Raw genomic sequence first — 23353 nt, forward strand, 5'->3', positions numbered from 1 at the left:
TGCCTGCTTATAAAAATATGTCAGTCAAAATCATAACTCACAAACTAAAGTTGGCCTTCACTTAAGAAAATACCAGTATGAATGTGTGCTAATTAAATTCCTTCACAGATATTTTATTTCTTGGTAAACACAGGCTAAGGAATAATTTCAAACTGAGTTAAACTGAGAGGTTGTGAAATCAATTTATGGGCTACGACCAGTAGTAGGGCTTTTTTTTTTTGACAGATAAGACTAAAATAGATTAGGCACTTACATTACTCCTAAGAATGATAAATCTTGTTCCATGGGAAAAGATGTATATAAGATGTCGAGAGCAGCCCCAGGCACATAGCAGAAAATCCATAAATGTGATGAGGATGACAACTAGCACTTGGACATTGTTAGCATGGATAACATTGCAATCAAACAGCTTCAACAACTCCATGAGGGTTAAATGAACTAAGAGAGCCAAGACTAGGAAATAATTGGAGCAGGTCATTGGGAAGCACTGGGTGGGGTGAAGACTCAACGAAGTCCTTCTGACTCTACCACTAATGGTGGGGTCCTTTCAATGCCTGATTACCCTCATCTATGGAATGAAGGTGGTAACAACAGTACCTATTATAAAGGGTCACTGTGACTTAATATGTGTAATGAATGTATAGGTAAATGGCCTTAGCACAGGGCCTAGTATGTTAGCTGTTCTTATTTTAGTTATGTGCTGGCTCACTGGATAAGACCTGTGAAAACCCAAACCTTAGCTTTTCTCTGAGGCAGTGTCAGCACCCTTGGACACACAGTGGGAGCTAGATATGTCTCCTCCCCCTTATTCCTTTAGAATAATGGTTTCGAAATGTTTAAACTATGACCCGTAGTAAGAAGAACATTTTAGACAGGGAGCCAAAACACACAAACATATATGTGTGTGTGCATTCACATACAAATGTGCAAAAGCACTTGTATGTGCAAACACATACAAGTGAAAGAAAACTTTCACAAAGCACATGGAATGCACCCCCACTTTTCTGTTTTACTGTTTTATTCACTTAATGCCAGTTACCACTCATTAAATTGATTTTCTTGTACTGTAGCTAATCCATGTTTCTAAAAACTCAGCTTCAAATGGGACATGACCAAAATAATGCATGAACACTCAAAGGAGGTTCATCCCTTCATTCAGATGTGAACATTCCTGTGTTCCCCTTGACTTGTCTTTACACCATCTTAATCAATGCTGTCTTACAGCAACAATTAGTCATTCATAGCCTATGGTTTGTGTCCATCAGTGAGTGTGCCCTGATAGACCTGAAAAGATTGGGAGACCACGCCCAGCTTCCCATTATTTCTGTAGCTTGTCCTTTGTTCCCATAACAGTACAGTCATGCCTTAGTATCTGTGGGGGATTGGTTCTAGAACTCTCTGTGGATACCAAAATCCATGGATGCTCAAGTCCCTTATATAAATGGTGTAGCATTTTCATATGACCTGTGCACATCCTCGCATATATTTTAAGTCATCTCTAGATTACTTATAATACTTGATACAATGTAAATGATATGTAAATAGTGTTATACTGTATTATTTAGGGAGTAAAGACAAGAAAAAATGTATGTTCAGTACAGATAAAACCATCCTTTTTCAGAAAATATTTTTTGTTCATGGTTGGCTGGATCCAACAATGCAAAACCCACAGTTAGAGACAGCCAACTGTATGTGCCTTTGCTAAGTAGATAAATTTAGTTAATGATGAAGGACTGAATGAAAGAAAGATTTGAGGATAAAAATTAGAGTTTGCTTATCTGTAAATCCTGAAGTAAATAATTACAGTCTCTGAGAAAACTGAGATAACTAAGACTTAGTCATTTACTTCACATTTCATGATTGCTTACCAAGATTCAACTTGTTCTGATGAAAATCTTCACTTTTCATACTCATCGTTTTGATGAGTGAACTTAACAATTAAAGGTGGCTGGGCACAGCAGCTCATGCCTATAACCCCAGAATTTTGGGAGGCTGAGGCAGAAGAATTGCTTGAGCCCAGGAGTTCGAGACCAGCCTGGGCAAGATAGGGAGACCCCATATCTACAAAAAAATTTTTAAAAATTAGCCAAGTGTAGGGGCATATGCCTGTAGTCCCACCTACTCGGGAGGCCGAGGTGGGAGAATTGCTTGAATCGGGGAGGTTGAGGATGCAATGAGCTATGATCGCTCCACTGAACTCCAGTCTGAGTGACAGAGTGAAACCCTGTCTCAACAACAGCAACAACAGCAAAAACATTAAAGGTAATTCCAGGACACAATAGGGATGAGGCATATTTGCCTGTTTAAATAAACTTTCCTGGCCTTAAGAAAACAACTCTGCTGAATAATTTTATGGAATTAGAATGACATTAAAATAATGAATCTGATAAATATGATTAGTTAATAAAAATACAGTTAAAATAATACATCCCTTGGAATTTTAAATCTTACTGAGAACCATTTCTGCACACACAGTATCCAATATACAAACACACATGGAAGAAAACCTTCCAAAGCTCGTGGATTGCACCCTCATATTTTCTGTTCTGTTATTTGATTTTTTAAATGCTGGTTACCACCCATTACATTAATATTTTTGTATTGTAGCTTGTCATATTTTTTTAAAACTCAGCTTCAAATAAGGCATGACTAAAACAGTGCATGAATGGATCCCTTCCAAATGTTGAAAGTTATTCCAGTTTCTTTTCTTCCCAAGTACCATGCGTATGCAGCTAACCCTAGCATTGGCTGACCAGTCTAACATCAGAGTGAAGAGAAGGGAACTTCCCTCTACGAGGCTTACGAAATGATAAAGTTACAAAGATAAGAGCTAAAATGCAAATGCTTTCTCTAAAGAAGTTAAATCCTAGAGTCACGAACTGGTCCATGTTGCTTCCTTTAGAGAAAAAAGTAGTAAAATGAGCGCAGGTTGAAACCTGCAGCAGGTAAAACAGGGGACTCTATTCTCTGTGCTGTCCTTGAAGGGACTCCAAAGATGCTGTTTCTCTGTTTGCCTCCCAATATTTTAAGGGAGTTTTGGATTCTGCAAATCAGTCTGGCTAGCTGTGGCCTTGGGTGAATATAAGCACCAGTTTCTATAGCCACAAGTTAAAGGGATTCGAATTGTTAATTCTGTCATCCCTCCCATTCTAACATCCTGTTATCTAGAAAATCATCCATACACAGAGCCTGAAAGCTTACTTTTCAGGATTTGGGGAAATAAAAAAAATTTGGTAGAATACCTCATACTTTCATTAGGCTACTGATATGAACTTAATTATTCCTCTAACTCCTTTAAGGCTCAGACCATCTGTCCCCCTTCTTATCACTCTCATCTAATCACCTCCAAGCAATGTCCCACGTCACTGAGAATTTAGTACCCAATTTCCTATCTTCTTCTCCACTCCAGCTCCTGCCTTCACCTGGCAGAGTGTCCATGTGGGTAGTTGATCCAATACCCAAAGTTCAGAGTCCCTTGATCTCCCCAATCCAGTGACTGACACCTCCATTCCATTTCAGCAACTTCACTTCTGGGGCCACAGGCTGAGACTTGATTATCTCCAGAATTTCTCCATGTCCAAAACTGAAATGGGATAGTTCCCTTGACCCCTTCGTGGGACTCATGAAGGGGTTGTCTTGTTTACTCATCCTGCAGCTCTCAACTCCTCATGGGAGGGAGAGCACATAGGTGAGTGAGTGCAGAGGGTGGGACAAGTGCTTCTGGGTGCTGGCAGGAGTAGAACTCTGTGTGGCCCCGCGGCAGCATCTAGGTGAGTATCTGTGACCCCTGGAGCCCCAGAGGGCATGTGTTACAGTGTGCTCTTTTAGCTTTGCTGTCCATGGACAGCTTAAGTGTTTAACAGCTCAGTGTGACAGCCCTCTGTATCCTGAACTCTCGTTCAGCATCCAGGAAGAATCAGCTTGCATGAACAAATTGAAGATGGTGAATGTGGAGAATTTTATTGCTGATGAAAATGGCTCTCAGTAGGATGGGGAGCTGGAAAGGGGATGGAGTGGGAAGGTGTCTCTCCCTGGAGTTAGGCCATCCCCAGCTGAACTCTTCTCTGAGGTCCTACCGTCAAGCCATCCCTCTGAAGTCAAGCTGCTTTTCACCAGTGTCAAGCTTCTTCTTCTCTTCTCTCCTTCTCTGCCATTCCACTGCCAGTGGATCCTGGGGTTTTTATGGGGACAGGATGGGGGGCAAGGCGGGCCAGGGTGATTTTGGAAAAGGCAACATTCGGGCAGCAAAACGGGGATATAAAGTTCTCACTTTGGGCCATGGGTCCAGACTTGAGGGTGGAGCCATTGCCAGGGACCCCACCCTTTTCTACCTAGTATTTCCCTGCCTCCACTCTCCAACTCTCTTATCACAGGCCTCCTATCCATAAATCTTTCTCACTCCCTTATTTTTTTTTAGAGCTCACCTTTAGCCTTATGAAACCTCAAGTCTTTTGAATTCCTCTTTCCCTCCCAGTCCAGCAGGCTTCACTTCTCTCCTTGCTAGCCTGGAAGTGTCCATTACACCCTTGACTGTGTCGAGGCTGACACATGGAAGGCAGGTGTCCGGTATTGTTAAATGAATGTTAACAAGTGCAACTTCTTTAAAAAGTAAGATTTCTTTATTTGATTGATCAGTTTTTTTTTAATTAAGTATCTAATTTCCATTGCTTCTGGATTTAGGCACACATATTGAATATAAAATTCAAAACTTTTCATGTATCTAAAGAAATAATTTTAATGACCACAGAATTTTGCTCTTAAAACAAATGGAGCTTGCAATATAATTATAACTAAGACAGACTACAAGCACCTGCTGTGTTTTCTTCATGCTGCCATCAGGCTGTTGCATAGTCTGATGGGATGGATGCATCCCTGCTGTAATATGAATAAGTAAAGAGGGTGGGAGACTGCTGTTGGTGTTTACAATCATTATTCATCTCTCCATTAATTTTCATCCTTGCAGTTGAGATAATCTTGCCTTTTAGAACAATAAAACAATCTTATTACTTACAACATTCACAAGACAGGGAAACACTCTTCAACAAAGAACCATTTCCTTTGGGCATTTGATAAGAACTGCTGACATCTGTGTTTATTAAGTGATGTGGGAGAATCAGCCAAGGGGCAGAGGTGTGGGTGGTAGCTTCAAAGATAATTTCCTGACTGAGTGTGGTTGGACATGTTGGCAATCCCAGTGTTTGCAATTCCAGTGCTTTTGGAGGCAGAGACAGGAGCATCACTTGAGCCCAGGAGTTTGAGGTTGCAGTGAGCTATGATTATGCCACTGCACTCCAGCCAGTGTGACAGAGAGAGACCTTGTCTCAAAAAAAAAAAAAAGGACATTGCTTTCCTGGTCTTTTTGAATGTGGTAAGCACAAGGACTTCTTTGTACTGGTGGTCATCCACTTGGGTCCTTTCAGTAAAATTCTGGCCATGGCCCAGCCTGAGCAACTGCTTCCTTTACAGAGCAAAGCCAGAGCCTTCTGGTTTGTAATTTTTGCAGCCACATAACACTGATCCATTTTAGCTGTCTTATGAAACTGCTTTCCAAGATGAAGTGCGACTATCCAAAACCAAAATCTAAAAAGAATGACTACAGAACAAATGGCAGTCCAAGGTCATTTGGCAGGGTTGAATTATAAGGAAAGGTGATGGCCAGCTACTGTGAAGTCTTAAGCCCACTCATAGGTACAAATCTCCTACTAGGACTGAAGTTTGTGTTTCCTTAACTTTGCTGCTTGATGGTCTTCTGCAGAGGATCTCATTTCTCCAGCTTTCACTGGGAAGTGGCATGGGGTTTTCGAAAGTGCTTTAAACTCTAAGAACTGGTTTTCTCTCAGGCTTAGCCACCACTAGCTGTCTGACTTTGGACAAGTTACTCAACCACTCTGAGCATCAGCTTTCTTTTATTAAAATGGTGACAGTGATATGGCTACCTTAGAGAGTTGTGGAGATTGAGATAATATATGAACAGAATATATAAATATGTCTATATTAGACATATATGATCTGTTAAATATATATTTTATATATGTATATAGAGAGAGAGAATATTAGAGAACTGACATATTTATCTCAGACCTATTATGTTCTAGGGCCCAGTTCTGCTCATGTATTATCTCTCTATATATATAGTATTGAGAGAGAGAAAGAGAGAGAGAGCTAGAGAAATAGAAACCAGTAGGATATATCCTATCTGAAGAACTCTAATACAGGTATTTCACTGAACAAAATGGCTTCTCCTTAAAATGTATTCCAACACCAGTTTCCCCTCCTTGCTTCTCATACATATTAATTCACAGAAATTATATTGGTCATAAAGCGGTAGGACTATGAATAATCTTTTTCTTCTGCATTTGCCAAATATTCTGTAATGATAGTTTTATTTTTATAACAAATTTTTAAAGTCCCTCTAAACCCTATAAAATTAACTACTAATCCTAAACTTGAACTGTAATACATATTTTTGTTAAATAAAAAAATAAGATATCCTAAATTTGAGAATCTAAGCTAAATTCACAAAATGACTAAATGTATCTTCTTACTTTTAAATGATAAGAAACCAGGAATGCAGTGGTTTAACCCAAACAGCCTAGGTATTCTTCACTCATTTCTCTTGTCCTCAGTATATGTTTCCCCCAGGCCAAGAAACATTTATGGCTAGGAATTCATGACTGCTCATCTGTAAGACACTCTCCAAGTACTCTGTCATGATTTGGAACCAGAGCTTTGGCCGTCCATTCCAGATGACCTCCAGGTTCTAAGCTTTATCTGAAGTACTCCACACTGCATTGCGCACCAGCATGATGGGAAGGAATGACTCAAGGGAACTGGGCATTCAGACCACTCACCAACTACACACAGCCTTTCACACAGCAGTAGACGACCATTGTAGGAAGACCTCTGGCCAAATGCTTATATATCAGGAGTATATCAATGTATGGTCACAGTTACCTCCTTTTTAATCTCAAGAAATAAAGTCATTACTTCTGAAAAGAACACCAGTAATGGAACTACACGGGCATGCCAAGATGAAAATTAATCTCTCTCTCTCTCCACCCCATTCTTTTGGCCACTGCATTTTAACAGGCCAGAGTGATAGAACCAGAAGGTAGCTGTGTTTCGATGATTTTTGTTTTCTTATTTTTAAACATTGCTTTATAAAAGCCTGTTCTATAATGTAAGAAGTGAATAGGAATCCTAGTATCTGGAACGATGCTGAGCCATGGAGAAGGCCAGATTCCATGTGAAGAGAAGAGGCTGGCAGAAAGCTAAGTATTTGCTCGCTTTCCCTACTCTGTATTCATGGAGCAGCCATTCCAAAAGATGACACACCAGACCATGGGCCTGGTCTTGCTAGGCGGTGGAGATCCAAAATGCTGGGCACTCACTGGAGCTCTGTGAAGATCTGTTGAATGAGTGACTAAATGTGTGGTGAACTGTTCCCTACCTACAGGGTTCCCTGCTTTGCCCAGCCTGTCAGGCTTGGGTACAAGCAGATAGCCTGGATTGGATTTCATGAGGGCTTTGTGCCCACTCTGGATACTACCGGAAGATGCATAATCTCTTTAGACTTCCTGGGTCATCACTGAAAGGCCAGAGGCAAGAATTTGAGCAGTAAATCGAAGCATGTGCAGAGTGACATAGTCTGGGCATAGATAACAGTAACTGACCCCTCAAATTTCCTAAAGTTGACATGACAGCTTGTGCATCATGGTTTGGTACAGAGATGACTGAAGAGACAGTGGTTGCTCCTCTGGTTGCTGGACACCTCTTGAATGGGCTGTGATGACTGGAGAGCGTGCTCTGTCCTGGTCACCTGAAGGTGCTCCTAGACTAGCAGAAGCAGAGATAGCAGCCAGGCCTGACTGGAGAGCTGGAGGGACTGGGTGCAGGGGACTTCTAGGCCAGCAGTTTCTGTGCTGTGCTCAGAGGGGCTCTGGTGGCAGGAACCTAGTCCTGGGTTTCAGCTCTACCAGGGTGCAGCCTGAGGAACTCAGCTTTCCTGCTTTATTGGCTTGCCCTGCCACAAAGGATTTCTTGTGTGTTAAACATACTAATAGCTTTAAAAAACAAACAAACAAACAAACAAAAAAACTATTGATTTAAACCATTAATCAAATCTTTGGTTTTACAAATTTAGAAAATAAAATTAGGCCCCAGAGACTAAATGTCTCTCCCATGGTCCAGAAACCAGACTGAAACTGAGCTAGTAGCAAAACCCATTCTCCTGTATCCCAACTCCCAGTTCAGGTTCCTCTTCATTAGCCCCCACCCAGCTGCATAGTTGAGGACATTGAATTGAGGGGACCTGGGGTAGAGGGCTGGCACTCAGGCATCGCTGGCTTCTACATGATTCCACCACATGGAAAGCATCATAATCATGTATGATCCATAGAAAAGTGTTTGCTAAACTCCTTAAGTTGTCATTCAACAAACATTTATCTAGCACCTACCACATGCTAGGCAAATCCTAGAGACACAGCTGCCCCTGCCCTCATGGAACTAAATGTCTTGAAAGAGATACTGGCCCTGATCAGATTTTTAAAAAATACATAATTATGCAAATAAATCATATTATATATAATTACAAAGCATGGTATGAAAGGAAAAGTACAAGATGCTGTGAGAGCGTATAAAAGGAGGACTTGGCCAAGTCTAGAGGATCATCGGTGAGTGTTCCCTGATGGACTAACATTAGGGCCAAGATCAGAAAGATGTCCAGGAGTTAACATGGTCAATAATCACTGTTAATCTTTATTAAGCATTTCCTTTGAGTTGAGTCAGGCTTCACTTGCTGCATTAACTTCTTTAATCTCCACAATAACTCTGTAAGGTAGGTGCTTTTACTTTTTTTCCACTTTACAGATGAATAAACAAGAAGTAAAAAGATGTAACTAATTCACATGTAGCCCTCTGGCTTCAGAAGCTCTTTACTCCATAAGGTTCCTGGGCATGTGGGTGTGGTCTAGGAATGGGAAGAGGCTAAGAATGCTGAAGGGCAGACTGAATGTTCTAGATGAAGCTGGCGTGATAAGAAAGGGCCACATCATGTGGGTCTTATAGGTTATGATATTCATGTTAAAACTGTTAATGTTTTTGAACTATCTAAAACCAGGAAGTGCATGATCATATTTATGTTTTAGAAAGATCACTCAGGCTGCTGTGTGGAGACTGGAGTAGAAAGAAGCATAGAAGAGACCTACAGAGACTAGGAAGCTGTCACAGTAACCTAGGCACAAGATAGTAGTGGTCAAGACTAGCTTGCTTGAGGAAGTGTAGAGAAGTAGACAGATAAAAGGAGCATCCAAGGAGTGTGCACTTCTAAGTAATTTAAAAGAAAGAGTCAAGTCCCTTAGAAGCAATCATTTGAAATAACCTAATTACCAATCCTTTTTATCCAGTCCTCTTATGTTGTCCCAATTCAGGAATTCTTAAACCAGTTCTTGTGTTAAAATCACAGCATGGACTGCCTTACAACATTCTATACTTCAGTCCATTGAAAACCACATCAGGCCAGGTGGGTGGCTCATGCCTATAAACCCAGCACTTTTGGAGGCCAAGGCGAGAGGACTGCTTGAGCCCAGGAATTGGAGACCACTGAACTCTAGCCTGGGCAACAGAATGAGACCCTGTTGAAAGAAAGAAAAGGAAGAAAGAAAGAAAAAAGATGAAGGAAGGAGGGAAAAAAGGAAAAGAGGGAGGGAGGGAAGGTGGAAGAAAGAAAAAAAAAAAGAAAGAAAGAGAAAGAAAAGGCTGCTCCCTGGCACTTCTGTCTATTACCATGTGACATGAGAAGGGCAATTGTCCAGACCCACACTTAGGTTCACCACATTCCTTGGCTCCCAGGACAGAGTCCTTTGAGGTTCCTTCAAGCACCCACACCATGCTGGGAAATGCAGCCTTTATAAACTCCAGATGTCAGTCCACAACTCCACAGCCCCGTTGGGTTTGGTTCCTGGATGAATTCTCAGCTAGATGACTGGAACAGAGTTCTGGTGAACATCTTCCTTCCTGCCAAGATGACAAGTCAGGTTTCTAAAGACAGATGTGTAGCTCTTTGTGGAAAAAATATTCTGGGCACGAACATCTTCGGCTGAACAGCATGGAATGGTGTGGAAAATGTGAAGCCCTGGACTGGTTTCTGTGTCAGTGGTTTCCTGGGACTGCCGAGTTAAAGGGGAGCAGAAAGGGCTCAGCTGTGGAGAAGGCAGAGATTAGCCAAACTAGACCAGCTATCGCCCAGCTGCATGGTTAGCATCTTCCTTCTTGTTCCTGATTAAGCCCATTTAATATGCCAATGACAAAAGGATCATGAAGGTCTTTCCAAATGAATGAATGTTTTCTGGAGCTGAGATTGCTGGCTCCTATTTGCATAGTGCACGCTGAGGCACCTGACCGGATTACTGGATTCCTAACTTTTACATTCTTTTTAAGCTCAGATATTTCTACGGAAGGCAGAAAGATAAAGGCCAAAAAAAGATCAGGCTTGCCTAGCTCTGGGGTTTCCAGGAAACTGACAGACTCCTGATACCTGCAACTAGTGCTTTCTCTCCCTGGGCGGGGCGTTCTCCGCCACCTTGTGGACATTTGGGGAACTGCACTGCCCAAGCAGCTATGATCAGAGGAACTGACAGAGGCTGTCATAACCACCTGCTCCCCTGAAGTAAAAACCAGGCACCAGGTTTGCCCAAAGGAGGACCAGCACATAGCAGAATGAGGCTGAGTAGGATGTTAACCTTCCATGCTGGTCTTCCATTCATCACGTTATCTGCCACTGTCACAGAAAACAACTGCATCCACTATGGATGGAGATGAAACAAAGGCTTTCACTGGATCTCAAGTTGGGTGCTTCTGTAAAAGTAAAGTTCCAAGACCTTTTTCTTTTTTTTCCCCCAGTGAGAGCAAGAAAATTGGACGTTAATATTGGCAACAACTATTTCCTGCTTGTGAAGCGTTGGTATTTGCAGTGCTTCTGCCCTGTGGTTATTGAGCTGAAAGGGGGGCTGCTCTTGACATAGGAGCATGGCAGGATTGGGTTCTTCATAACATAAGAACCCAGCTTGTCTTATGTGAAAAGAGAAGCACAGAAAGAGCTTGGGACACAAAGATGCAAATCCTGGGTTTGCATTTGATTTGTTAGTGGCCTTTCACAACCAGCTTGCAGACTTTAGGAAAAAAAAATACATGGTAGGCTTGTGGGTAGTGGAGAAAACATAAGCTCCAGAACCTCACAGCCTGGGTTTTCAGTCTGCCTCCTCCCAACCCTCATCACATACCAGCTGTGTGACCATGGGTACTCTGTCTATGACAATCAATTTTCTTGTCTGCAGAGTACAGATAATAGAGGACCTGCCCCATGGGAAGCTCGGAGGACAAAATGAGATTAAGCCCAGGGCCTGGCTCATGGCCGATTCTCGTAACAGGTCCATGTGTGTAATCAACATGTGCTGAAGTTCTCTGGACCCTCTGTAAATATCTAATAGGAACGACTAGCCATGGGTATGATGAGGGAGACGATAGAAACAGTAATGGGGTCAAATGAATCTGTCCCATAGTCTCTAATTTGAAACAGCTGAACTGTGCCATTGTCTCCTTGGAGGTAAGATATAAGCCACAGAGTGCCTGAAGTAGGTCTACAGTTAAGGAACTTAAATGTGCTAAGTGATTAAAGGCTGGGCTGCCTGCTCCCTGTATGGCGACACTCTCCACCCTCCTGCATACTCTCCACTACTCCAGGCAGTGGTGGGCCTCCTAGCCTCTGGGTGATGAGCAGCTCCCACATCTCCCCTTTGAGACAGAGGCCTGCAGAACCTGACCAGTGTGGGGGCTGGCTGGGGTCAGGAGTGTGCATGCTGGTTGGCCCTCAGGGTAAATGTGGCTCTTCTAAAAGACACCTGAAGGGATGCAAAATTTAGCAGCAAACCCCAAGAACAGCTCTTTGTCATCTCTGCATCTTCTACTAAAGACATATACTTTTAAGCTCCAATGTATATGTCTAGGGTTTCTAGAGATTGCTGCTATTCCCTTATAAGGGAAAAAATACACTCTTATTGTATATTTATTGAGCACCTACAATGTGCCAAGCACCCCAGCTAGAGAGTTTAGATATTTAATCCTCTCAGCTGCCCTGTAAAATATGGATTGTTTAAAATGGATTTCATTTAAAATGGATTTCGCCCACTTTATAGGCAAGGAAACTGAACTACAGTATGGTAAAGTGGCTTGGCTAATCCACTTGGCTAGTGAGAATGGAGCCACAGTGAGCCTGGAGGATACTCTTCGCAGCGTTCCATCTTTGTGTGCCCCACAGCACAAGCACAATGCCCGGGTCTTAGGAAGAGCTTGGTAAATGACTGCTGAGCTGAGAATGGTAGGATTCATGTACCAAAAGGGCATTCGGAAATGGGCAAATGCCCAGACAGGGCTCTGAAAGACTAGCTATGTAGAGCAACAGATGGCAAATCATCAATTTAAAACTCTGTCATCCAGCCAGTGGCCTGCTGGCCTACAGCCAGCCATGTATGTACAAGGGCTGACTTGATCAGCTGTGGCTCTTTTATTTCAGGCAATCCACCTGCCAAAGAGGTGCCTGCTGGGAAGTACCCATTCATAGTCACTTCTGATGATGGGCGGAAGGTTCCTGTAGTCCAGGCCTATGCTTTTGGCAAATACCTAGGCTATCTGAAGATCGAGTTTGATGAAAGAGGAAATGTTATCTCTTCCCATGGAAATCCCATTCTTCTAAATAGCAGCATTCCTGAAGGTAAGTGAAGTTCAGGGGAATGTTCCACCAATCTAAAATTTAGATGGCTGGATATTTTCCTCCTTCCCATTTTTTTCCTTTAATGTTTCAGGAAAAGACTATAATACTGTTGAAGAATTTAGTTTCTTCCTTGAGTTTGCCCTCTTCATGGATAGATTTAAAACACACCCAAATGCCAAAAGCCCCACTTGCTTCTTCAAGTCTTCTCAGCATCAGATTCCATACATCACTGCTTCCTCTGCCTTTTAAAATCTTGATCCTGACATGCAAAAACCACTCTCAGCTTGTGTTTACAGGAGAGATAACTGAACTAAAGGGGTTCTAATTGGGCAGAGCGGGGCTCAAGTCCTGGCCCCCCAACTAGAGGCAGTGTGCCTTGGGCAAGTTGCCCAATCTCATGGGCCTCAGTTTCTTTATCAAATGAGGTAGTACCTTATTTTTACGTCTGAGTCTATTGCGGGATCTGGCCAGCAGCCCACAATGCAATGGGGCTCTCTCTTTGTTCCTAGGCGGATCGGCAGGTTGAGAAATAATAGACACACACAAGATAGTGAAAGCTGGGTCCAGGGGGCTAATAATAGACACACACAAGATAGTGAAAGCTGGGTCCAGGGGGGTCACTGCCTTCTGGTCCTGCGGTGCCAACAATGCACTGGATATACCAGCATTTATTATTAAGTTTAGTGAGGGCAGGGGTAGGTTAGTGAGGGATTTAGGGTCATTTGATTATGAGGTGAGATGGTCATATGGGGATGAAGTAATTCTTTAACATTTGTATGTAGAAGTACAGTACATTTGTATGTAGAAGTACAGTATACAGAGATAAGAATTTACAATATAGTGTGTGCATCAGTAATTTCTAATAGAGCCTTAGAACAGAAACACAGTCTTTCCATAACCTATGATTAGCAAGATATTAATCAGCAGTAACAATTGCAACAAAAACTGGTTACAAATAATCCATGGAAACAGGACATGAAGCTAGATAACCGGTTAGACCAGAAATTCTCAGAGGGGAGTATGCCTTAACCCTAAAGAGGCCTAGAAGAGTGGCGGCAAGATGAGGATGTTTATAGCCCTATCTTATCCCTATGGACAGGCGCCCTCCCATGCGTCCGTTTATAGGCTCCCCACAAGGGTCGCATTCCATTCCCAGAGCTATGAACATCTGCTTTTCTGGGATAGGAATCTTGGTGATGTGAAACCTCCCTGACTGCACGTTCATTCGTAGGCTCTCTGCAGGGGGAACCACATCACGTGCTGTTGGCTCGTTCTGGCAGTCCAACCTGGCATTGTCTTTACACAACCCTGCATGCAATTTTGTATTTACAATAATCAGGAGCATTTCATCTTTCATTCTGTAGCAATAGTTTCAGGGGGTCTCCCTACATGAGTCTCAGAATAAAAATACATTTTTATATCATTGATTTTCATATGTATACAGAACACACTCCTGTGCTTGTCTCTCACCTTCCCTTTTCTGTTGACTATGATCACGTCAGGAAGATGAGGTGCACAGCACCCAGGAGAGCCTGTAGTCACAACACAGGCCTCTCAGTAGCCATATGGGAAAGAGGCCCAGAACCACACTGACAGCGATAGCCCAGATGAACCTCAGCAGGCCTTTTATAACTGGCCCTGGGCCTTTCAGAGCTCCTACCGCCACCACTAATGCTGTCCCAGGTGGACCAATGGGTAGCTCATACAGATGTGATGAGTTGGTAGATGTTCAGAATATTCTTAAATTAAGATGCATTCCAGGTCTTATTACCAGGAAACAAAATAGAAGTTCCTAAGGAAATTTCATGGTCAAAACCAAAATGCACACAAATATGGTAAAGAAATACGTTCTCACAGCAAGTAAGATAGATGATGTTTCATTCCTTTTCCAGAATTTAGCCCAGTGTGAGATTTGCTTTAATTGTAGGCTATCTTCTTTTCTTTTTTCTAGATCCAAGCATAAAAGCAGACATTAACAAATGGAGGATAAAATTGGATAATTATTCTACCCAGGAATTAGGGAAAACAATTGTCTATCTGGATGGCTCCTCTCAATCGTGCCGCTTTAGAGAATGCAACATGGGCAACCTGATTTGTGATGCAATGGTAAGTCATTAGCAGGAGTGGACATATGCTAGGGAGGAAGGAAAGGAAGAGGGAAGAGGAAGGAAGGATGTGAGAAGGGATAGACCGATAGCTACAGAATGAGGGATTTCAAAACATTTTTAGCCAGGGTGGTGGCATGTGCCTATAGTCCCAGCTACTCAGGAGGCTTAGGTGGGAGGATGGCTTGAGCCCAGGAGGGTGCAGAGAGCTATAATTGCACCACTGCACTCCAGCCTGGGCAACAGAGCGAGACTCTGTCTCTAAAATTAAATAAATATGAAAAATAAATAAAACATTAGTGCCTAAACAAAAGCCTGATGTAGCTTCATACTCAGTACCTTCCTAAGGTGCTGGAAGGAGATCAGGTAACCACCAACATATTGCTTTACAAGAACTAAAACCTTTATTCTAAGGTGTTCTTAGATGTCTGAATTTTAGATGTTGCTTTCCTTTTGTAAGATGACGCAAATGCACAAACTCTGCTACCCTGCAGATATCAACATAATAGATAAAAGCATATCTGTTTGGCCATACTGTTTTTCCCTCATCTGTTCACTTGACTCCAGAGAACCCTGGCCTTGTGTGACAGGAACCTCTTTCACAGGCACAGAAAGACAACACACAGTTTTAATGGTAATAACAAGTCCTATGGCTGAGCAAGACCAGCTATGAAGAACAAGCGCGTCTACTTGTCACCGGGCAGAATGGCCATGGTAGCTCCCTGGGGGCCTTACTGAGCCAAGGTCTCCTATGTCGGACCACCACTTCCATGGGCTCACAGCCCGCACCCAGGGAAGTCATTTCTGTCAGTGCTTGGCATGCATTGCCTAGTGCCCAGGATACAACTGCACTCAATAAATGTTTGCCATGTAAATGACAACAATCATGCTCATGCCAAGACCAGACTCATGATGTCTCCTCAGCATAATGCAGTCAATGCCAGAGAAGTAGTTAAGGAGAAGCTGGTATATAAATGTTAAGAGAAGTCTGGAGGGAAACAACCCAGGCTGTTGGCAGTGCTTATCCACTCTGTTAAAGAGGCTAGAGCAAAGGAGAGCTTTTGCTTTTTATTTATTTATTTATTTATTTATTTATTGAGACTGAGTCTTGCTCTGTCACCCAGGCTGGAGTGCAGTGGCATGATCTCAGCTCACTGCAACCTCCATCCCTTGGGTTCAAGCGATTCTCCTGCTTCAGCCTCCCAAGTAACTGGGATTAGAGGTGTCCACTCCACACCCAGCTAATTTTTGTATTTTTAGTAGAGACGGGGTTTCACCATGTTGGCTAGGCTGGTCTCGAACTCCTGACCTTAGGTGATCCACCTGCCACAGCCTCCCAAAGTGCTGGGATTTACAGGTGTGAGCCACCATGCCTGGCCTTTTTTTTTTTTCGCTTTTTTTCTCCTAAATGAGAATATATTCATTTTATTTCTTATAACTAAACATATATTTTGTAAAATAAAAGTAAGAATGAATGTGATTCTCCCCAGTTTCAAAAGGCTGTCTCTGTCTTTCCAAAATTGCCAACTTGGGAATCAGCTGCAGCCATAGACATGGAGGCCAGGTTCTCTTTGGCATGAGGTCTGGTGTTGACCAGGCTCTAGGGCCAAGCCCTCAGAATCAGGCAGAGGGCATGGCCTGCCCTGGAGAAGCCTGTGCAGGAGTGACTCTGCAGGCCACCTTGCATGGGAGGCCCAGTCCCAACACCAGGGCTACAACTGAGAGACCATTCTGCTAAGGCCACCTGGCCTGACAGTATGGGAGTTTTAGGACGGGGAACTAAGAGTTTGACATGGACTGGTAACAGTATATTTTTACTTCTGGGAGCATAAAATTAGTTCTAATTATAGTTGAGAGATCCCTGGGAACACAGCAGCAGGTGAAAAGCAGCTTTATTTCCTCTCTAGAGCTAACCAGATTCCTGGAGCTGATCCTAAGGAAGAAGAACCAGAGTAACTAGTGTAAATCTGTGCTACTGTTGCAGATTAACAACAACCTCAGACACGCAGATGAAATGTTCTGGAACCATGTATCCATGTGCATGTTAAATGGAGGTGGTATCCGGTCGCCCATTGATGAACGCAACAATGGTATGCTCCCAGGCCCAGCTCCTCAGTGTGTCATGTTCTCTCTCTGATCTCCTCTTCTGCTGTGGTTCTTGCCCTGAACACACCCATGTGCAGCCTCAGTTCATCTCTGCTGCCAGCCATGTACCAGAATGTCAGTCCTTTAAATTAGGGTTAGCCATTATTAAAGTCTAAAACCTAGCCCGAAGGACACACACAAGCTTGTGTGTTCTTATATGTATTCACACACAGAAGCTGCAGGTAAGATTAGTGGAACCCAAACTTGGTCTGAATTTCTGATTTACAAAGCTATACTAGTTGTTTCTGATTTATGCAAAATAACAACAGATGCCACCTTGGCATCTGAAAAGAGACAAAATCACCAATCTTCTGTCCTGAAAAAGACATACCACTGGATTAAAATGTTACCTTAGTTTATTTACAGATATCCAAGATTATATCATATGGCAAAACAAATCAACTACACAAATACTCAAGACACTCTTGTAGCCCTCCCTGATTTACTGTGAAAACCTATCAGTATCAGTACAAGGCCCCAAACGCATCCCATTGTCAGACAACAGGGACAGGTTGCAGGGACACATTGTTTGTCTGGAGGAATGGAACAATGCAAAACAAACTACTGGAGATCCAGCCCCAAGCTAGCAGATCTAAGACTGAGCATGGTGAACTTCTGAGGCACAGCCATTTGTGAGCTCCTGCCATCTTGCCCAGTGGTGGACTGCAGGGCCAGAGGCCTCCTAAACTCATTCCCTCCCTCAGTGTCAGGAACCACTTAGACATAGCTGATGATGCTCTATAAACCTCCCCATGTCCCCCTCATTTCTTCTCCCAGCGCTGAGGGAAACTGGTCATGGTGTAAGCATTTTCTCAAGCTATTTTCCTTCTTGCTTCATCTGTGACTACCCTCAGGCACAATTACCTGGGAGAACCTGGCTGCTGTATTGCCCTTTGGAGGCACATTTGACCTGGTCCAGTTAAAAGGTTCCACCCTGAAGAAGGCCTTTGAGCACAGCGTGCACCGCTATGGCCAGTCCACTGGAGAGTTCCTGCAGGTGGGCGGTAAGTCACCCATCCTGTAGGGCTAGCCCATCCAAAGTGACTGGCATTTCCTGCTGGTTGGCTCAGCTTCCCCTTCACCAAAATTCCTGTGATCAAGTTGGTTTGGATTTTTCCCCACCCAACACCAATACCTCATCCTTTAATGGCTGTGGACTCTCAGAGCCACTAAGATTAGGTTGGGGTCAAAGCGTCAAAGCCTCAAAGCCCCAAAGCCCCCAAGCCCCAAAGCCCTGGCAATAAGCAGTATTTGCCAAGTCTGATTTGGACATCAGATGGGCCCTCTAAGCAGGACAGCTGCTTTGAGGTCTAGTTTCTAATAAAATCTTAGTTATTTAAGCATTCAATTTTTTTTTTTTTTAAATCCTCTCCTCTGTTCTTCTCATCGTTGCCTGGAACCATGCCAAGATTTAAAGGAATGCTGTCCAATCTGTATTAACCAGGATGATTCCTGGAAGGAGCAGCCTACTGCACAGACACACCTGAACACCTGGGTCTAGTCCCGCTGTGACCTGGGGCAAGTTCTCAACCCCTCTGGGCACAGGGAGAAAACCTTTCCTGTTTATCTCATGGGCTGCAGTGAAAGTTGAACGGAAATAAATGCTTCCTAAATTGCCAAGGGCTTCTGAAACACTTTTTGTTAGTAATTCCACAGTCCAGTGAATTAATCCTTTAAAAGCAATCCTATTTTACCTGGAAACCATAATCTGGCCTCATTTTTTTAACCTTAGGCTGTGGTCCCGCTTGACAGATAGAATTGCTTTGCTGAGTTTTCCTCTGCAGAACATATTGCTGTTGAGATTGAAGGGCTACAGAAGGCAGTGGGGCCCTATCCTACTGCCTATGGGGCAACCCAAACATCCTCCATTTTCCCAGAAGGGAGTTGAGGGAAAAGCAGTTTTTTGATGCTCTAGCAAAGCACTGCATAGCTCTATGCCTTGTGAAAGTCACCCAATCCCAAATGATTACCATTTAATGGTCTTCAAAATTGTAAAATGCTCTGTGCCTCTCATCTGTTTCTCACTTTCTAAGGCCATTGAATCAATTTAGCAGGCCAATTCGGTATTTTAAGGGAAAAACAGAAAAAGATGTGGCTTCTCCGTGTAGAGTCACCCTTTGCCCATTCTGGTCCAGAGTTGGTTTTCCTTCCAGTGGTTCTCATATGTCCTGGAAGGACTCAAGGATAAAGGGTGGCTGCAATGTCACAATTCTCTTGATAAAATTTCACTCAGGTTTAAACCAAAGGAAAAACCACAGCTCCATGCCCCAGTTGTAGAGTTTGGCCAAAATTCCTTAGGAAACAGAAATCTCCCTTTGGATCTGGTGAAAACAGACTCATTTCTTTTCTAGGAATCCATGTGGTATATGATCTTTCCCGAAAACCTGGAGACAGAGTAGTCAAATTAGATGTTCTTTGCACCAAGTGTCGAGTGCCCAGTTATGACCCTCTCAAAATGGACGAGGTATATAAGGTGATCCTCCCAAACTTCCTGGCCAATGGTGGAGATGGGTTCCAGATGATAAAAGATGAATTATTAAGACATGACTCTGGTAAGCATGACTGTCTCTTCCTTTCTCTAAAGAACAACAAAATTGGGCCAAGAAGGGGAGCTACTAGTGGTGCCAGGAGGGCAAAGTGACTCCCTGTATTGCTGACTCCCTCCTGCTTTGCTTGTTGGAAAGCAGCAGCACAGCACAGCAGAGAGGAATATGTACCGTCACTCCCCGAGCACACACATGCCTTCATCCAACCCTGGAGAGAAAACATTTGTAAATCAAAAATGTTTTAAAATTCTTTTAACTACATCTAAGCAGCTATTTAAATTGTGAAATATAAATGAGTTTTGCATTAACAGAAAAATCACACCTCTGGAATTTTAGGATACGGAAAACCATCACATTAAATCATTTAAATTTTCTTTCTTGAAGAAGTTTCTGTGTGAATCAGTCAGGTAGAAGTGGATGGGGTAGGCGCCGCCCTTTCAGCACAGTGGGTTGGTGGTACAAATCACAGGAATAACCATACTTGATGTCAGTTGGTATTTCTGGCAGCATTGAACGACATTATATGCCAGCCTCACTTTTGGAAATTCTGTTGAGAGTCACATTATGTGCATACAGACTACTGACAGAACACACTTCCCCTTCCTCTTCCTAGGGCAGAGATCAGCATGCTTACAAGACATACAAGCAGCTTCTTGGCATCTCTGGGAAGTTCCACCAGGATCTTCCTCAGTCTTATGCTGGACCTGTCATTTTAGCTACTTATTTCAAGGAGCGTGGAGGGCAGGACCAGACCAAAGGAGGCAGCCCTTCCTGGGAGGAAAGGTGCTGGCTTCTTCTGTCCCTTCCGTGACAGAAGATGGAAGGACAGGCGTAAAAGCCCCATGAGACAAAGAGGCTGACAGCCATCAGCTGTCCACCACTCAAGGCTAGACTGAAGGATGTCAGAGAGAGGAGCTCATGCAGAAGGCTAAGGAAGCCCTGGACCTAAGGGTTCTCAACACTGGTTATACATTAGAATCACTTCAGGAGCATTTTAAATTAAATACCAATGGCTCGGCCGCAGCTCTTAAGAGATTCTAAGTTAATTGGATTGGGGCTAAACTCTTTTTCAGTGATTCTAGTGTACACCCAGAGGTGAAAACCACTGAAGAGAGAAGGGTTCTTAAGTACTGGAGTGATATTTTTAGAATAAAATTCTGTTGGGTTCCCATGGGTTTGTTGTAGCTATAGGCAATTAGCATTTATCCTCTACTCTCTTTGGTAAAGGAAATCCCCCAAGTCCCATCATCAATTATGTGAAAATAGTTATTGGGCAGGCAAACAAAAGGAAGCCAGTTTTATCTCTCAACTAATTGCTCTTGACCCAGTTCCCTAATGCCCTTGTTCTGGAGTGGTTCAAAGGCTATAATGTCAATGACCTCTTTCTAGAGTCATCACAGAGCTGAGGCAACTCTACTTCCCCCAATTACCCAATATTGAACAACAGACACATTTTACATCTGGAGCATGAAAAAGCAATCAAATTCTTGGTACTTATGATCACTAGCGTTCTTGTCTTCTGTGACACTTTACCCCTGCTTATGAAATAGCTTCCCTTTTATAATTACAAAGGACTACCTTACTGTTGATTGATAATTACCTTTTCTGTAGTTAAAATAATGTATATGTTTTTCTAGGTGACCAAGATATCAACGTGGTTTCTACATATATCTCAAAAATGAAAGTAATTTATCCAGCAGTTGAAGGTCGGATCAAGTTTTCCACAGGAAGTCACTGCCATGGAAGCTTTTCTTTAATATTTCTTTCACTTTGGGCAGTGATCTTTGTTTTATACCAATAGCCAAAAATTCTCCTTGCCTTTAATGTGTGAAACTGCATTTTTTCAATTGAGATTCAAATCTGCCTTTTAGGACCTGGCTTTGTGACAGCAAAAACAACCTTTACAGGCTCCTAGAAGCTGAAGGTTAGAGCATTATAAAATGAAGAGACAGACATGATTACTCAGGGTCAGCAACCTAGTGAGTTAGAAAAAAAATTAACATAGGGCCCTATAAGGAGAAAGCCAACTATGTTGAGTTTACGTGTCCAAATTTTAATAAAATTTTACTAACAATTTTAAATCATATTTTTCTTCTTCATATCCATTTCTAATCCATCAAACAGCTTATGTTTACATAAAATTTTATCATTCACAAGGAAGTTTTAAGCACATTGTCTCATTTGATATCCACAACTTACTTTTGGTAGGAAAGAGAGATGTTTTTCCCACCTGTCAGATGAAAAAACTGAAGCTCAGAAAGGGTTGAATTGACCATACAGCTAATGCTGACAGATCCAAGACCTAGACCTAGGTCTTTTGAACTCAAGTCCAGCATTCTCAACTATATCAAGTTACTGTTCAGAATGATACTTAATATCTCCTCTCTTCATAATTATCAATAGCCCCAAGCTTATGGATGACAAATCTCTGCTTTATTTCTTGTCTCTATTTTTTCACTTTATAGCTCCTGTTATAATAGCAAATTTAATGGTATAAACACAGGATACCATCCTCTCTTGCAACACCCATGTGCCTTTGATGAGTCAGGTACCAAGCTGTAGTAGATAATGAGAAAGGCCAGAGGCTGCAAAAGACAAAGGACAGGAGAGAAAAGAAAGGGAAGAACAGGACACCAGAACTGTTTTATATTATAGAAAAGCAAGAGCTAAAGAGCATTTACACATGTTAAACAGATATTTATTAAGCATAGTGCCCGACACATGGCATTAGCTGTTATTTTATGAGATTCCATCAGCCCTGCCTCTGTCCTCTTTCTTCTAACATGAAGGTATCATGAGAAGAGAACCTTCTAAGATAAGCTGTAATTCTAAACCTGCACTTTTCCCTCTCCAGCAAGAGGCTAGCACTGCATTCATTCTACTCATACCACACACCCAGTTATGGAATGTTCAGAGTTCTCAAAGAAAATAAATGACTTTAGGAAGAGGTATACATTTTTTAAGTCGCTCTGCCTCCAAATCTGAACAGTCACTGTAAATCATTCTTAAGTCCAGATATGAGAACTTCTGCTGCAAAGGTGGACCCTCTGAGTGGGTGGTCAGAAAATACCCATGCTGATGAAATGACTTAGGCCCAAAGAACAAATACTTAACGTGGGAGTGGAACCATATGAGCCTGCTCAGCTCTGCGTTAAGTAATTCAACAAACAGGAGGCTTTACCTTAAAAACAGTGTGCAAATGGCAGCTAGAGGTTTTGATAGGAAGTATGTTTGTTTCTTAGTGTTTACAAATATTAAGTACTCTTGATACAAAATATACTTTTAAACTTCATAACCTTTTTATAAAAGTTGTTGCAGCAAAATAATAGCCTCGGTTCTATGCATATATGGATTAGCTATAAAAAATGTCAATAAGATTGTACAAGGAAAATTAGAGAAAGGTACATTTAGGGTTTATTTTTTACACTTGGCCAGTAAAATAGGGTAAATCTTATTAGAATTTTTTAAAGAACTTTTTTTAAGTTTCCTAAATCTGTATGTGTATTGTGAAGTGGTATAAGAAATGACTTTGAACCACTTTGCAATTGTAGATTCCCAACAATAAAATTGAAGATAAGCTCTTTGGTCTTTAATAGTTATTTCTTCTCTCATTCAAACACCTGCAACTAAAGACAATATGACTGAAGGAAAACTCTGACAGATTTTCACTGGTATCATTTCTCTTGATCATAAGCCACTTACCATCTGATAACCCTCCATCCCCCCTCACACCCCAAAAATGAGAAGAAAAATGCATTCAATTTTTAAGTAAGAGAGAAAAGTGAGTGGTA

The 23353-nt window shown here is 42.3% G+C and overlaps 1 protein-coding gene across 2 annotated transcripts in view; it reads left to right on the forward strand.

The window, feature by feature from the left end:
- NT5E (5'-nucleotidase ecto) overlaps positions 1-23143 on the forward strand; it is a 46373-nt gene extending 23230 nt beyond the window's left edge. For both annotated transcript variants that reach the window (XM_002817110.5, XM_009242052.4), the window contains exons 4-9: positions 12569-12766; positions 14718-14872; positions 16856-16961; positions 17871-18020; positions 19368-19568; positions 21200-23143. In XM_002817110.5, coding sequence (XP_002817156.1) covers positions 12569-12766; positions 14718-14872; positions 16856-16961; positions 17871-18020; positions 19368-19568; positions 21200-21363 — 974 coding nt within the window. In that variant the 3' untranslated portion in view covers positions 21364-23143. The remainder of the gene's footprint in view (positions 1-12568; positions 12767-14717; positions 14873-16855; positions 16962-17870; positions 18021-19367; positions 19569-21199) is intronic.
- The last annotated feature ends 210 nt before the right edge of the window (positions 23144-23353 follow it).

The sequence above is a fragment of the Pongo abelii genome, chromosome 5, assembly GCF_028885655.2.
Source record: "Pongo abelii isolate AG06213 chromosome 5, NHGRI_mPonAbe1-v2.0_pri, whole genome shotgun sequence".
Taxonomy (NCBI): Eukaryota; Metazoa; Chordata; class Mammalia; order Primates; family Hominidae; genus Pongo; species Pongo abelii.